This window comes from Chaetura pelagica, unplaced genomic scaffold (genome assembly GCF_000747805.2).
Source record: "Chaetura pelagica isolate M959 unplaced genomic scaffold, ChaPel_1.0 scaffold174, whole genome shotgun sequence".
NCBI classification, from domain to species: Eukaryota; Metazoa; Chordata; class Aves; order Apodiformes; family Apodidae; genus Chaetura; species Chaetura pelagica.
In genome coordinates this window covers 2,297,634-2,312,176 of record NW_009953722.1, presented here as the reverse complement: position 1 = coordinate 2,312,176, position 14,543 = coordinate 2,297,634, and the positions used below count along the sequence as shown (strand labels likewise).

Here is a 14,543-nt window from a genome sequence, read left to right as displayed (position 1 = left end):
CAGGAATGCTTTGGATAGGACTGGGCAACACTACTTGTACCCATCTCTTCAGTGGGGATGGAAGGAGCAGAAGGGAGGTTTGGGGTTGCAGCTGGTCCTTTGCTGCTTTTTGTAGCCCTGGTGGCCTGGCCCATATACTGTCATGCAGCTCTGCAGGAGGGCTCTGTCTCCCAAAGATGGAAATCCTGAACAGGTTTTATGCCAGGGTGGTGAAAATCTGCAGACCAGCCATTACTGAGACAGATAATATACACTGTGTGTTGGTCTGCCAAATGAAGTAGATTCAAGGTGACTTCAGTTTCAAACAGCTTTCCTCCTATTTTATGGCATGACAAAGGGAAAAAACCAGAAAAACTACAAAAGGAAGCCAGATGTTTTTCTCCCTACTTGATAGCAAGGTGGACAGAGACACAAAGAAATGGAAACCTGTGGGACTCTGCTTCCAGTCCCAGCTGTGCATGTGCCACCCCTCGTGGGGGCTGCTCCTCTGGCCCCCACTCCACCTCTTTTCTTCATGATGTGTGACACTGAGTCAGGTTTAAACCACATGGGTCTGGGTCAGAAGAATAGATTTAACGTAAAAATGTAAATCAGTTTTGGAGTGCAGTAAAGCAGCATTTTATAATTCTGATATTTCCCATCAATGGTTAAAGAATTTGTACACCCACCTTGCCTGACCTCAGCTCTTGCTAAACCCTCCCACCCATGGTAGTAGTTTTTGTACTGCAGAGAAGACAGCATTGCTGTTCAGTGGAAGTGTGTGGCATTTACTGCTCTCTTTGGTTTAATAGGATTATTTCATCCCTGAACATGACAAGTGCAAGCTTCTTTACTGTGATTACATGCTCAGAGCTTTGTTTCTGTTTGCAGGCAGGAGATACCTGTCTGCATGTGGCTGCTCGTTATAATCACTTGCCCATCGTTAGGGTGCTGCTCAGTGCTTTCTGTTCTGTCCATGAAAAGAACCAGGTCAGTGCATGAACCTCATTGCGACTCTGCACCCTTGGCATATGGCTGGTTGTTGGGAAGAGGGTTTCCTACCCAAGTAATCCTGCTTTACTCTGTGTTTAACTGTGCCACCAAATGCCTGAGCTTTTTAAGAGTAGCCTGAAAGCAATGGCGTATCAGTGGTTTATTGTTTTGCCATCACATTTGCATCATTTCTTTAAAGCATTGCCTATTTATACTGGTTCTGCAATTGCATGTTGGTATATAAAGGGGGTTTGGGACAGGGGTAGTCATAGGGTTGGGAGTTGGCAATCCTGGGTCCTTACCAGTTCTGTGCAGCATAGGACTGGGTGAGACTCAGTAATTTCTGGGGGCTCATTTTCCTTTGCAGCTATATTCTAATTGGGTGGTAAAAAGGAGTGGATTTAGTATACTGGAATATGTTAAATCTGCTAAATAAACAGATTATGTGGTGCTTAACCACATTGTCTTATGTTCCTGGGAAATTTTCCTTGTGTACCTGAGGATAATTAAGATGTTTTCTGATCTGTACATTTAATCTTGTTTCTTAGATATGAGATATTCCAGCAGACAAAATGGGTTTCAGCATGCTAAATTTACTATGTAATTTTATTTGGAAATGAGTTTTTTAACTTACAAAATGAGCTACTGAATATTAAGATTAACTGATGTGAACCTGTCCCAGAAGGACAACCCTTTTTCTTCATTCCCGAGCACTACTGTGAGTTGTTCCATATTTGCACATATAATGATTTCATTTATGAATACACCTCATCCAAGTTAGCAACAGGTGGTAGATTCCCACTAGTCTGGAGATCTAATTTTCTGAAGGCAAAATGCAAGGCAAAGGGGAGAGGAGGGTATTACATACACGTGTTTGGTCTCCCTTGAACAGCTGCTGGCTCTGTTACTGGTGCCTGAATCTGATCACAGCTGTCTCCACCTCACTGCACCAGGACAAGGGCAGGGAACTGTGTTAGTGCTGGACCTGGATCACCTCTGGCTTTGGTCCAAAACCTGTTTTTCTTGAGGAAGCTCGTGAAGAGAACACCAACCATCTTGCTGGTGGTACTTACCTGATCATTTTTGAGTAACGTGATACGTGACCACCTGCCCACCAAGCATCCAGACTGCAAAAAAAAGAAAAAAAAGAAAAAAAAAAAAAAAGGAAGGTTGTGGTGGGAAAACTGGTTTTGGCCTCAGGTGTCATATCCATTTGCTGGCAGTAGAGCTAGTGTGCCAGCAAGCTGTGTCATGTGTCACTTGGCTGAGTCAAACCAGACCACCAGCACCCCAGCTGCATTTCTCAGAATCAGACTGAGGTAGCTCCTTGCCCCCTCCTGTCCCCTTCCTACCACCTTTTTTTTTATTGATCAGGTCTTATTTAAGCTTAGTTGTTCCATCAGTAAGTGTAGGCCTTTTCACCTCTGAGCATCCTTTCTGTGTGATTTCTGCAAGGGACTTGTGTTACACACTTGTTTTCTGCTCTCTAACTTGCAGGCAGGGGATACTGCACTCCACGTAGCTGCTGCTCTGAATCACAGGAAGGTGGTTAAGCTGTTGCTGGAGGCAGGGGCTGATGCATCTGTTGTCAACAATGTAAGCAGGACGTGGAGTTTCTTTGGTGTTTTGCATTAAGGCAGACTCCCTTCAATGCTCTTTATAGTGTTGGTAGAAAATATTTGGGTATTAGACTTGAATTAAATCTAGATAAATAAAAGCAGTTAGTCACTTTACTCTTGTACACAAGAGTATAGACTAACATCGGGTGGAAAAATTCCACATTTCCAGCAGCTTGTGTTTTGAAGGAAATGCCATTTACTTTTTCCTCTCAGGCAGGTCAGACCCCTCTAGAAGTTGCCAGGCAGCACAATAACCCTGAGGTTGCACTTCTTCTCACGAAAGCATCGCAGGTACGTTACAACATACACATACACATGGAGCTGAGGCCAGTTAACCTTGAGAGGCCACAACTCCTGGTCCATAACATTCTGCTTGGAAAGGTGCCTCTCTTTCTGCTGGCATTGTGTGCTGGCCTCAGGTCTACTGACATGGAGCCTTTCAGCCCCAAGCCCCACAAGGTATGCAGGGTAAGCCTCAGCATTTAGCATTGGCAGAGGTCCTGGTTCTCCTGACTGGCAGATGGTGGAGCAGCTAGAGAGGCACTTTTTCCTGTGGTGGCCCAAGGGTTAGAAAGCTGCCCTGTACCCAAAAGGTCCCAGGTTGTGTCCCTCTGCTGACTGCCTCAGACATCCCCAAGCTGGTTGCTTTCACTGGAAGGTTCTTTGAAAGGGGGGCAAAATATCCTGTTTATACTCTGCTGCTGTGTGTGTGCTACAAATGCTCTTCAAGCCAGAAGGCACGTGGGAGGGCTTTGTATTCTGATATGAGACCAGGTGTGATCCTGTCCTGCTCCTCGTTGTCACCCCTGTGTGAGAAGGGCTTGGCTTGGCAACTGGCCCAAGGACACAGGAAGAGGACAGCAAAGGGACTTCAGTGGTGGTGTGTTCTCACGACTATAAACACTGACATGGCTTGGCCCATCCGTGTGCACCTGGCAGTGCACCCTCCGTTATCTATTGCCTTTCCAATAGAGCTGAAAAAGGTCTGCTCTGTTGCTTGGCTTCTGTGGTAGGAGAGAGCACGACGTGACTGAGTAACAGTGTGGTCTGCCTTCAGGTCTCGCGCTTCAATCGTGGAAGAAGCCTGAGGAAGAAGAGAGAGAGGCTGAAGGAGGAAAGGCGAGCTCAGTCGGTGCCGCGGGATGAAGTGGTGCAGAGCAAGGTACAGCCCAGCATCACCTGCTGCAGCCCCTGCGAGGAGGGAGCATAAATAAAACCCATCAGGACTAAACCTATTTGGAACTGTCACCTGTGCACAACCACAGCAGCTGTCTGAGGCAGTCTGATGTACTTTGCTGCTTAAAGAGTGGCTTAAAACTGGGAAATGGCAGAAGAGGCACCTTTTCCCCGTCCCTGCGGCGGCTTGACCTCCTTGTCTTTGCTCTGAGCGGGGCAGCGTCTCGGCTGCTGACGACACACCCAGCAGTGACCAGCCAGCACAGAGGAGGAGTGACCCGAAGGATGAGCCCCGCTCAACCTCACCAGACCCCAAGGGGAAGAAGAGCAAAAAGAAGAAGCCAAAGGAAAAGGTATCAGGAGATTTGAAACAGCAGTGAGAGGAGCAGTAGCTGTGGAGCAGTAATGGTGCAGGTATCCCCTTGGCGTGTCGCTGAGGGGCTGTCAGGGCTGCAGGCACACCCTGCTCATGGAGCAGAGGTGGTCTTCAGGCAGTTTCTGGGGGGTGCATTCTGCTCTTGAGGGTCACACAAACCAGGTTTGTGCAGAAATCTGCTGGCCATGCTGACACAGCAAGGCTGTGCCCAGCCGCTGCAGCCGGATCGGTGTTTTCAACCCGGCTTGTCACGACGGATTTGTCCTGTTCCCACCAGGAACAGTAAGACCAGGAGGGGAAACGCTGTGTGTGCTTCGTGCAGGTGTCAGCCCTCTCGGACCCGGTCTCCCCGGCGGACCAGCAGGCGCTGCCGCAGCCCCAGCAGCATCCGAAGCGCAGGAGCAAACACCGCTGCCCCTCCCCGCCCCCGCCCCACGAGGTCCGAGCCTACCAGCTCTACACGCTGTACCGGGGCAAGGATGGGAAGGTGATGCAGGTGAGCTGCCCTGCTGGGGGGAGGGCTGGGGCAGTTCGCTCACGGGCAGGAGCTGCGCTGGGTTAACTGGTCTCCCAGGGGTATGAAGTCCTGCCTCTGGGTTTGTGTTCCTTGTTCAGCTGCACTTCAGCCCGAGGTCTGGCAGGCAAGAAGCTGCTTTTGTGCGTGTTGAAGGAGACACATTTAACTAGTTTTGATCTAGAGAGTATTCCCTTTTTAGGAGATAAGGTGTGAACAGTGACTGGAAATGACGCTGAAGATACACCTTGAAATAGGAAGATTTCTGACAGGAAGTGCAAAGAGCTTTTCCAAGGAGACTGGGTGAGGGCAGTGTGCGAGCACTGCAGCTTGCTGCCTAAACCAAGTTCCTGAGAACGCCTGATACGTTTTGGTTCAGTTCTTCCTGTTTATTTGCAACATGTCTTTGGGGATTCAAGGATGACTGGAGGCAGGAGCTGTACAGAAATTGGTTCACAAGTAAACAGAGTTACCAGCTCATGTGCATTTATTCCAGTTTAGAGGCTGGTATTTTACTAATTTTATTATGCAAGTATTTACCAGTACACGTTTATGACACACAGTCAGCAGATTACCCTGGAGACACTGTAAACGTCTGTATTGTTGTTTTCTTAATATTGCCCTCCTGTACCTCTGGGAGGTCAGTCCTTCATTTCCTTAGCTTCTCACCTCCATCCACCAGCTCTCCTCAGTCCCTTGATGTAGATAAGAAATTCTGCAGATCACTCAAGTGAGACTTCAAAGGTTTTACTGTCCATATTTTCCAACATCGGTGTAAAGCTTGGGAAATTTTCAGACAGGGGCACTAGGGGATTATCCTAATAGCAGGCATCAGGAAGGATGGAGGGCCTTTCATATGTTAAAACAAGTATCTCCCTGCCCCGGGGATCTGATGGTAGGAGGATGGGCCAGTAGGAAGGACTTGGGGGGCAGGAAGAAAGGTGCATAGAACAGACAGGATTTGTATACAAATGTAATAGTCAGAAAGATTAGTTTAATAGAGCTAGACTGTCATGGTATTTCCTGAAATACACGGCAGTCCTCTCTCCCCTTCTTTTTTTGCTTGCCTGTCGACTTTGATGCCCTCGGGCCCTGAAGAGTAAACGATTTCTTAAGTAAATGTATTTCTGAAGTGTTCTCTAGAGCTCCACGAGCCACCCACCTTCCCTGCCAAGGGAGTAACCCCCAGTTTGTGCAGTGGTGCTGCAGGGCCAAAGGAAAGAGGGAGGCTCCTCTGCAGACGGATTCAGAGCAGCCATTTCAGGCTCCTCACTCATCCCCCTGAAGGAGACAATTTCTGCCTGTGGACTGCAGAGGAAGCTGATGAGGATTGTCCTCACTTAAGGGAGTCTTTTGGGACCATTTAAATGCGGTCAGTGCAGCTCCCCTTGCAGAGGAGCCTTTGTCCTGTCCAAGGAAGGCATGGGGTGTGCTCAGCTGCATGCCAGCAGAGTGAAGGTAGACACCAACAACAGTGAGACCTTGCCAAACAGTGCAAAAAAGAGCAGATTATTTGCATTAGTTTAAAAAACAGATACATACAAAACCACACACATCCACAGAATCAGATTTTTTTGTACAATTCAGAATTACAGCTTCAAGACACAGGGTATCAATCTGAAATGTGGTGTATCTCATGGGGCACAAAGTACCATGGCATGTGTGATCTGAGCTCATTGCTGCTTGTAGCCCCAGCAAAGTCAGCACTGCTGTTTGTTAGGATTGTGTGCATGAATCAGATCAATCCTTTCCTCTACTCTGTGCTTTTCCAGCTAATAGCCTGTTGGCTGAGCTACTGTAAGATGTTATCTGGAGGTTGAGGTACAGAACATGGTACAGGAGAGCCCCAGACAGACTCAAGGAGGCTGCGATAATGTTCCAAGTGCACTGAGAGGACAGAGGGATGTAGCAAGTAAATGTATTACTTCCTTTCAGGCACCAATAAATGGATGTCGTTGTGAGCCCCTGATAAATAAACTGGAGAATCAGCTGGAGGCAACAGTGGAAGAGATAAAAGCTGAGTTTGGAACAGTACAAGATAAGATGAATGTTAAGCTGGGCCAGATGGAAAGCAAAACTCAGCATCAAGTAAGAGTATGACCCTGAGGTCATATATAGACCCACGTTACTCTTAGAAACTCATCCTACGCTTACTGAATATTTTCATTGTTAGGATGCTTTTATTGCTTCTTGTGTTGGAAAAACGAACCTGAAATCTAATATTTAAGATCAGGAAACTGTGACATTCCACAGGGATCTAATGTTGCAAACCAGGGACTTGAGAAAAACACATGTAATGTGTTAAGTGGCTTCAGGTGCTGCTTTAGACAATGAATCTAAATTCCTTGAGGCCCTAAGAGGGAAACTTAAAGCCAGAAGGCAGTCCTACAGATGGTCAGTTCATAATTGTAAAAATCCCTCTTGCTGAATTCTGTTTGCACTGAGATTGAAGATCCTCTAAATTATTTTTTTTTAAAATTTGTAATGTAATTATTATTGATATGAATTGATATTTTTGTGGTTGGCAGCATTCCTACAAATGAAGGCTGCAAGACAGACTGTGCTTTGACAAGGTTCACAGGTGGGGGTTTTGTTTGGTTTTTACCATGATCATCTCAGCTAAAGTGTGGGGTTTTTTTTCTGCAGCTCCGTGTTTTGGACAAGCTGATGGCTGAGCGGCTGTCTGCAGAGAGAGCAGAGTGCCTGCACCGCCTGCAGCAGCACGCTGAGCTGGAGAAAAACGAGGGGGAGAAGCGGCAGGTAGGGCTGCAAACACCTGCTGCCTGGTAGCTCAGATGGATCAGTCCAAGAGTTCAGTTCCAGCAGGCAGAGAGAGTATCACAGAATCGTTCTGGTTGGAAAAGACCTTCAAGATCATCGAGTCCGACCATAACCTAACTCTACCGACCATAACCAAACTCTACCAACCATAACCTAACTCTACCAACCATCAGCCTATCTCTACCAAGTCCCATGCTTAAACCATGCTCCTAAGCACCACATCTACATGCCTTTTAAACACCTCCAGGGATGGTGATTCAACCACCTCCTGGGCAGCCTATTCCAGCTTTTAATTACCCTTTCTGTGAAGAGGTTTGAGATTTATCTTGTCTGTTGAAACAGACAAAAGAGCTTCAAAGACCAAATTATTCATACTAACCCCCTTAATCTCTAGCCCAAATTCATAACAATTCTGCATGAGAAACGGGGAATGTGAAATCCAGGCCCAGTGTTGTAATTTAATTTGGTAGGTCTGAAGTGTGGGATCTACAACAAAATACCTTTTTTTCTAACACAGTGCTTTGCAAAAATTCCACCTGCTAAGTTTTTAACAGTTCTCCTTTCAGCTTTTGCTTCACTAAGGGAAATCTGCAGGAAAATCTGCAAATAGTAACAAAGGCCAAGATCTGTGTTATTCCTTTTACTTCTCATCTTTTTGGTTGTGTGCCCTGGGAATCTCTCCTTTCCCTTTCTGATAGGTTATTTTGCCCATGTAATAAAAGGCTGCAGTTGTTTCCTCTGACTTCAGCAGATTGAGTTTGGCTTTATGAAATACAGGGACTAAATGTCCATGTGCATGGGAGGGCCTCATGTCATTTAAACAAGGGGGTAAAGAGCTACTGATATTTTAAGTTATTACAGGCAAATGCCTCCATGACTGATGCTTATTGAGCACCTTTGTAATTTATCATTTAGTGGCAGATTCAACTTTATCACTGAGTGGACAGAGGAGAAGAGGTTGGTAATGATACAAAGCTGTGTCCCAGAAGTGCTTTAATTTGAATTTCACTCTTAAAAAATGGAAGCTTTGACCACATGTGATGTTCCTTGTACTTAGAAAGTACCACTGGACTGTATGGTTAAACAAAGTCGGCCTTGATCAGAGGACTTAAGAGTTGCATTTGAAGTAGCACATTCAATTCTAAGAGGTGGTAGCTTGGACTAAAGGGTAGCCTTTCATTAGCTAATGCATAGTTCTTAATCTTTTCTGATTTGCAGTCCTTTTAAATATTCCCAGTGGCAGCACACGTATCTGTACAGAGAGTCTAAGCCCACACATCCCCGGCTTGCTTCTCTTTGTCCCTGCCACATGTTTTCAGCAGCCCGGGAACCATAGGATCTCATCATAGGATCATCTAATTCAGTCTCTTTCTCATAGACTTCCTTGGTTGATGAGCTGAAGACTTGGTGCATGTTGAAGATTCAGAATCTGGAGCTCAAGCTTTCTGGAGATTCCAGGTCATCGAGGCCAAAATCAACTTTGTCCACTTGTGAGTCTCTCACAGAGACCCTGGATACTGAGAACAACCCCCACAGTGCCAAGGACTGCAAAGGCAACCAGCCCACGCTGCAGTCAGAGGGCTCCCACCAGCATTCCTACATCGCGCTCCCAAACACCCTCTCGGACGACGGGGGAAGGAGCAGAGTCCAGATGCCAGAACAGAGCTTTGGGCAACATTTTTGTGTTCAACAAGATGGTGTGTCAGGTACTTAATGTTATACTCATTCAAAGGCAAGCTAATTAACTCTGGGATACTTGTATTCATACCACAGATACTAATTTTCCTCCCTGCATATGCGTAATGTCTTGGGATTAGAATATACTTCAAGGCAGCCACTGGGAATATAGTAATCATGGTTGGGTGGTATTCCAGTGGTTCTTCCCGATGCTTCCATGTCACTATGTCTTTGAAGCCAAGTCCTTTGATGCTCTGAATAACTCTGAATAACTTCTCTGAAAGTTATCCAGCTTCCCAGTCGGAACTGCTCCCACTCCATTGTTGGTCAGGAAAGTGTGCAAATTATCCAAAGACTACTGAAGAAAGTGTACATCGTTAGTGCTTTTCAGATGTATGGATCCTAAAATGGCAGAGTGCAGGGACATGAACCTAAAATTCTCATTTCCCTTGTTAATATTCAAACTGCTAGGATGCAGAATAAACCTCTCACTTTTTCCCCTTTCTTTAAACCAAAGTCTGTTAATTTGACAAGAACAAAACCAGCTGAGAACATTCAAGCCCATTCAGTGATCTGAAGATACGGGAGACCTCGACTCAAGCCACTTCTCTCTGCTTGGCTGTGGAAGCTTTTGAGGAAAAAAGAAGCAGGCAGCATGCCCAGGTCTCCAAAGCCAAGGACAGCACTATCAAAGCCCTGGGCTTCTGTAAAATACATTGTATATGCCCCCAAAACTCTATGCAGAGTGAACAGATGTAGGTATGGATACCCCATCAGACTAGAAAGGCAGAAGACCACTCAGGAGATCTTATGGCAGCATGAGTGTGAGCTATAAGTACTGCATTGGACAGTTCATAAGTATCAAAATGTGTTACCTTTGCAAAATTAGTGGGGCTTCAGTTTTTGTAGAAGCAGGGCATTCATAATTATCAGCAGACATAAACTACTTTGGGAATCTAGCCTGATCTTTGATGCAGATTCTTCTGCTGAACTCCTTTGATTGTTTTCAGGCTGTAAGTCCCACAGGCATAATGCAGTGCCTCTCTGCCTGAGCCAGCTTTTCCCTTTTGATGACTCTTTTATTGTATCACCTGACTGTGAAGGTGCAATACACTCAGACACAGCTCTGCAATGTACACACAGCATGGTACACGGGAAACAGCATCACTCATCCAACAGTGAGAATTCATGAAGGCTAAAATTAATGCTCAGAGCTTTTCTAAGTATGTATGTGTCTATTTTCTTCTGTAGGTACAGAGCAACAGTTAATCGTTGGTGGTCCAGTCTCTTCTTCTGCCCTTGCTCAAGATGTCAGGCCAAAGGACAAAGCTGTTAGTGCCAGCACGTTCCACAGGTTCCAGCAGGAGCTGCCCTCCTCTGAGGCTTTGGCCTCCAAATTAAGACACGTTAAGGTTCAAGCTGCTTTGCAGCCTTTGAGTGAACCTTCGAAGACTGAACCACAGAGTGGCCACTTCATCGACAAAGGAACTCAGACAAAGAAGTCCATCAGAAGCAGTCAGTCAAGGCACAAAGCTCTGCATCACCCGGGGGCACATCAGAGCCAGGAGCAGCAGCCCTCTGCCCCACCTGCAGGACAGCCTGCCCCAGCACCCAGAGACACCTCCCAGGCCCTGGAGATAACACAGTACTTCTTCGAGGCTGTTTCCACCCAGATGGAGAAGTGGTATGAACGGAAGATAGAAGAAGCCCGATGCCAAGCTAATCAGAAAGCACAGCAAGACAAAGCTGCGCTCAAGGAACACATTAAAAGCTTAGAAGAGGAGCTCAGCAAATTAAGGACTAAGGTGCAGAAGGAGAGCTAGCACCTACCAAGCAGGTACAGATGAGCAGACTCACAGAATCATTCTGGTTGGAAAAGACCTTTAAGAACTTTGAGTCCAACCATGGGACTCATTTTGGAACCTGTTGTATAGGAATCTGGAATATTGTTATATACATTTGTAGTGTCTGTTACAGCCAAACAATGCTCTTTTTCAGGAGTAGAAATAATTTTGGAAACTCCAGAACCAAGGAGAATTCCTATGCAGACTGTACTGATGACAACGAGATGCTGCAGATTAGATCCTTTCTTTGTTATTTCCAAGAGTCCGTTAAATACTGCACTCTCCATTCCAGGTGCTGCCTGAAGACACATTGCATTAGAAACCAAAACTGCTTTCTGAAAAGCAGCCATACCAATACCAATGAAGTAAATCCAGGATGCTTGAGAGCTTTTGACAGGAATTCCTCAGTGATGAAGGGCTATTGATACTATTTTAGGTGTGCCCCATGGCCTCTCTTTAGTCAGGGAAGAGAAGCTACAGAACCAACTCAAACTACAAGCCCAGGCAGGTGACAGATGGAGGCTTCTAGCTGGGAGAGGCCAGGCTGCCATGAGTGAGATGCTGAGGTGAGTTACCCATGAGGTACGGAGGTTGCAGTTGCTGCTTTGCTCTTCTTTTGTTTTCACATTATTATAACAAATGCTACATTAGATTTGTCTTTTTTAAATCTTGTCTTGATGGCAAAGCTTGTGGTTACGTGCTTGTCAGGGCGATACTTGAGTAATCTGAGTTTTGTTTAGGGCATGGATGGCAAGTATTTTACCATAAGCATGCCCTACTTGTTAAGTGTAATTGTTTATATAAATCTCTTTCCCCTCAAGCAGCAAATGTCTGAATTCTCTACTACTGAAGAAGCTTGAAAAAGTCCTTTATCTAAACACACAGGTTCCCTGGATTTTCTCCCAGACACCTTGTCCACACTGTCTCTTCACTCATCTGAGTGATTCCTCTCTATTTTCTCTTGTATCTCAAAAAAGAGGCTGGGCCCTGGTGAGTTTGCTGGTCTCAGGACTGGTTTCACCAACAGACCCACAAAACAGAACTCAACACCATTTTAAAGTTTTTATGGATGTGTTTTGTTACAAAATCAAAACTTAAAATGATTGGTGTTGTTCAGGCTGACAGACTCCACATAAACTAGAGGCACCATAACTCCTTGTTCCATCTGCAGCCCTTCAGGGTTTCCTCCTTATACCTCTGAGAAGGCTCCATCAGATTCTGGTTAAAAAATAAGTTTACTTAAAAGATCATGATAAAACAACTGTTCAAAACCAGCTGAAATACAGAATAGTACTGTTATGCCAAGGACAAAAAATTTTTTTCTTCTGTACTGCCCTAAAATCAAAATTCTTTACAGTATTGAAAACACCATTAAGTAATTAAGTAATTAAGCTTTTGTCTTCTTAGCAGATGTATAAAGCAAAGAAAATTGTATTATATAACAATATTTTTAAAGTTCCTATTAATGTGCTATCAAGAACAGAAAGATATATCTGTAGTTAGAGAAATACTACTTTTATTGCTCTGACTTCTCTAGTCTAATATAGACCCTTTTCATATGTTTACAGGTTTGTTTAAGCTACTGTAGGAATGCACAGGCATGCTATTTAAGTTTTGTATCATCTTGATAAAGTGAAATGTTTTGCCAAGCAATTAAAATAAGTGTTGCTCAGAAGCCTGTGGTGGTATGTTCTCTAGCCAGAGAAAATGGACACAATTCCCTTGTTTGACTCAGAAAAGGGGAGCAGAAAATTGGACTTTGACTTCTAACCTTTTGTGTTTGTGGCTATAAAACATGGAAGTGAGTGCTACAGTGTGTCCCACCACCATACTGGCATTGTTTCTGCCAGTTCCTTTCCACTCCCTCTGTAGTTCTCCCTCCTTCAAAAGTAGTTACTAGAGTTGTTACGTTGAAAGACTTCTTCACAAAATACCCCTATTATCTACCATTCTCTGCAGAACACACTTTGTACATTTACTTGTCCTAGCAAACTGCACTTGGGCTCCTAAAGGCAATTTTATCTTGAGAGCCCGTCACAGCAGCAATCAGGACACTGCCTGTCAAGGCCTGTCCTGGCTTGCGTGGGCACAACCTAGAAATGCATGAGCTGGAGTCACAGGAGGAACCCAGACTGGGGTCTGAATGGAGAGCAGTGTGATGAGGTAGCAGGGTAAGCCTCCTCATTAGGGAGCAGAAATCAACCCACTGGCTGAAGGGAAAGTGAAGGGTACACATTAAGAACAAGCCAACACAGATTATGGCTTTGTTGGGTAGAATTCCCATCTCAGCAGTATTTTCTGGTAAAGTGACAAACCAGCCCTCAGCACACGAATGTTCTGTTAGTGCATTCTACCAGAAAATGTAAACAAAGTACAGATTTTTAATAACATATTTAGAAATACATATATTTCATTTACTTACTAGAAGCTCAAAGGCTTCTGCCTACTCAAATCTGAACTCTTTAACAGCCTCCCTGGGTGCCTGAGCCACACATCCTTTACTGCGAAATTAAATAAACATCATAGGAAAGGTTTCTGCAGTGACTTTCAGAAGAATTAGGGAATAAAACCCAAACCCTCCAGCAGCAGTATTTTCTGGTAAAGTGACAAACCAGCCCTCAGCACACGAATGTTCTGTTAGTGCATTCTACCAGAAAATGTAAACAAAGTACAGATTTTTAATAACATATTTAGAAATACATATATTTCATTTACTTACTAGAAGCTCAAAGGCTTCTGCCTACTCAAATCTGAACTCTTTAACAGCCTCCCTGGGTGCCTGAGCCACATATCCTTTACTGCGAAATTAAATAAACATCATAGGAAAGGTTTCTGCAGTGACTTTCAGAAGAATTAGGGAATAAAACCCAAACCCTCCAGCATTTTTTTTTTCTGCAAAGCAGCTTTGCTGTAATCTGTAGTTTTGAAGACTCTTTGGCTCCAGCAAGAAGCCTCCCTCCTGCTCCAGAGTGGGGGCTATCACCCCTCCTGCAGCCTGGCTGGAGGGCGTTCTGCCCTGTCCCCTCCCTTGTGGAGGTGGCTCTCTCCATGAACTGCAGTAGCAGAGAGGGAGAGGGAAGGCTTCTGGCACCTCTGGAAACCACCACCTCAACTGCAACCACCACCAACTCAGCTGCTGTTCTCTGGCTCCTCATGTTGCAAAAATCCCAGACTCACCTTTTAAATCCGCACAGTAGAAAAAGGAGTTACCACTATGAATGTTACCACTTAGGAGTTGCCACAATAGAAAACAAACAAAATAATCTGGTTTACATTTATTTTCCTTTTCCCTGGCATAACACTGCAGTTGTAACGTCTGATACTTTCTGCTTTTCCCACAGCACATGCTACATCATCCATTCAGTTGTTTAAAGGCCTTTGTGTCTGACCGATCTCCACATGGGAGGGTAACCAAACCAAGAAGAGGAAGGGGAAAAAAACCCATACAGAAAGTCACACTGCAGTAGATTCCACCTTCAAACATTAACAGGTTGTCAGGAAAAGCCTCTATTACAACCATATTCTGCAAAAGATACTGGTTTTGTTCACAGCAGATGAAAGTCCATCTGTCAACAAAACTAAGA

The 14,543-nt window shown here is 45.0% G+C and overlaps 1 protein-coding gene across 4 annotated transcripts in view; it reads left to right on the top strand.

The window, feature by feature from the left end:
• Nucleotides 1-10,938, top strand: part of ANKRD6 (ankyrin repeat domain 6) — a 35,246-nt gene extending 24,308 nt beyond the window's left edge. The window contains exons 6-15 of one of the 4 annotated variants that reach the window (XM_010000501.1): nt 871-969; nt 2,470-2,568; nt 2,805-2,882; nt 3,649-3,753; nt 3,980-4,120; nt 4,466-4,639; nt 6,593-6,745; nt 7,304-7,417; nt 8,817-8,928; nt 10,367-10,938. In XM_010000501.1, coding sequence (XP_009998803.1) covers nt 871-969; nt 2,470-2,568; nt 2,805-2,882; nt 3,649-3,753; nt 3,980-4,120; nt 4,466-4,639; nt 6,593-6,745; nt 7,304-7,417; nt 8,817-8,928; nt 10,367-10,938 — 1,647 coding nt within the window. Of the gene's footprint in view, nt 1-870; nt 970-2,469; nt 2,569-2,804; nt 2,883-3,648; nt 3,754-3,979; nt 4,121-4,465; nt 4,640-6,592; nt 6,746-7,303; nt 7,418-8,816; nt 8,934-10,356 lie in introns of all 4 variants that reach the window. The other 3 variants (XM_010000498.1, XM_010000503.1, XM_010000502.1) reach the window with 3 other exon arrangements.
• The last annotated feature ends 3,605 nt before the right edge of the window (nt 10,939-14,543 follow it).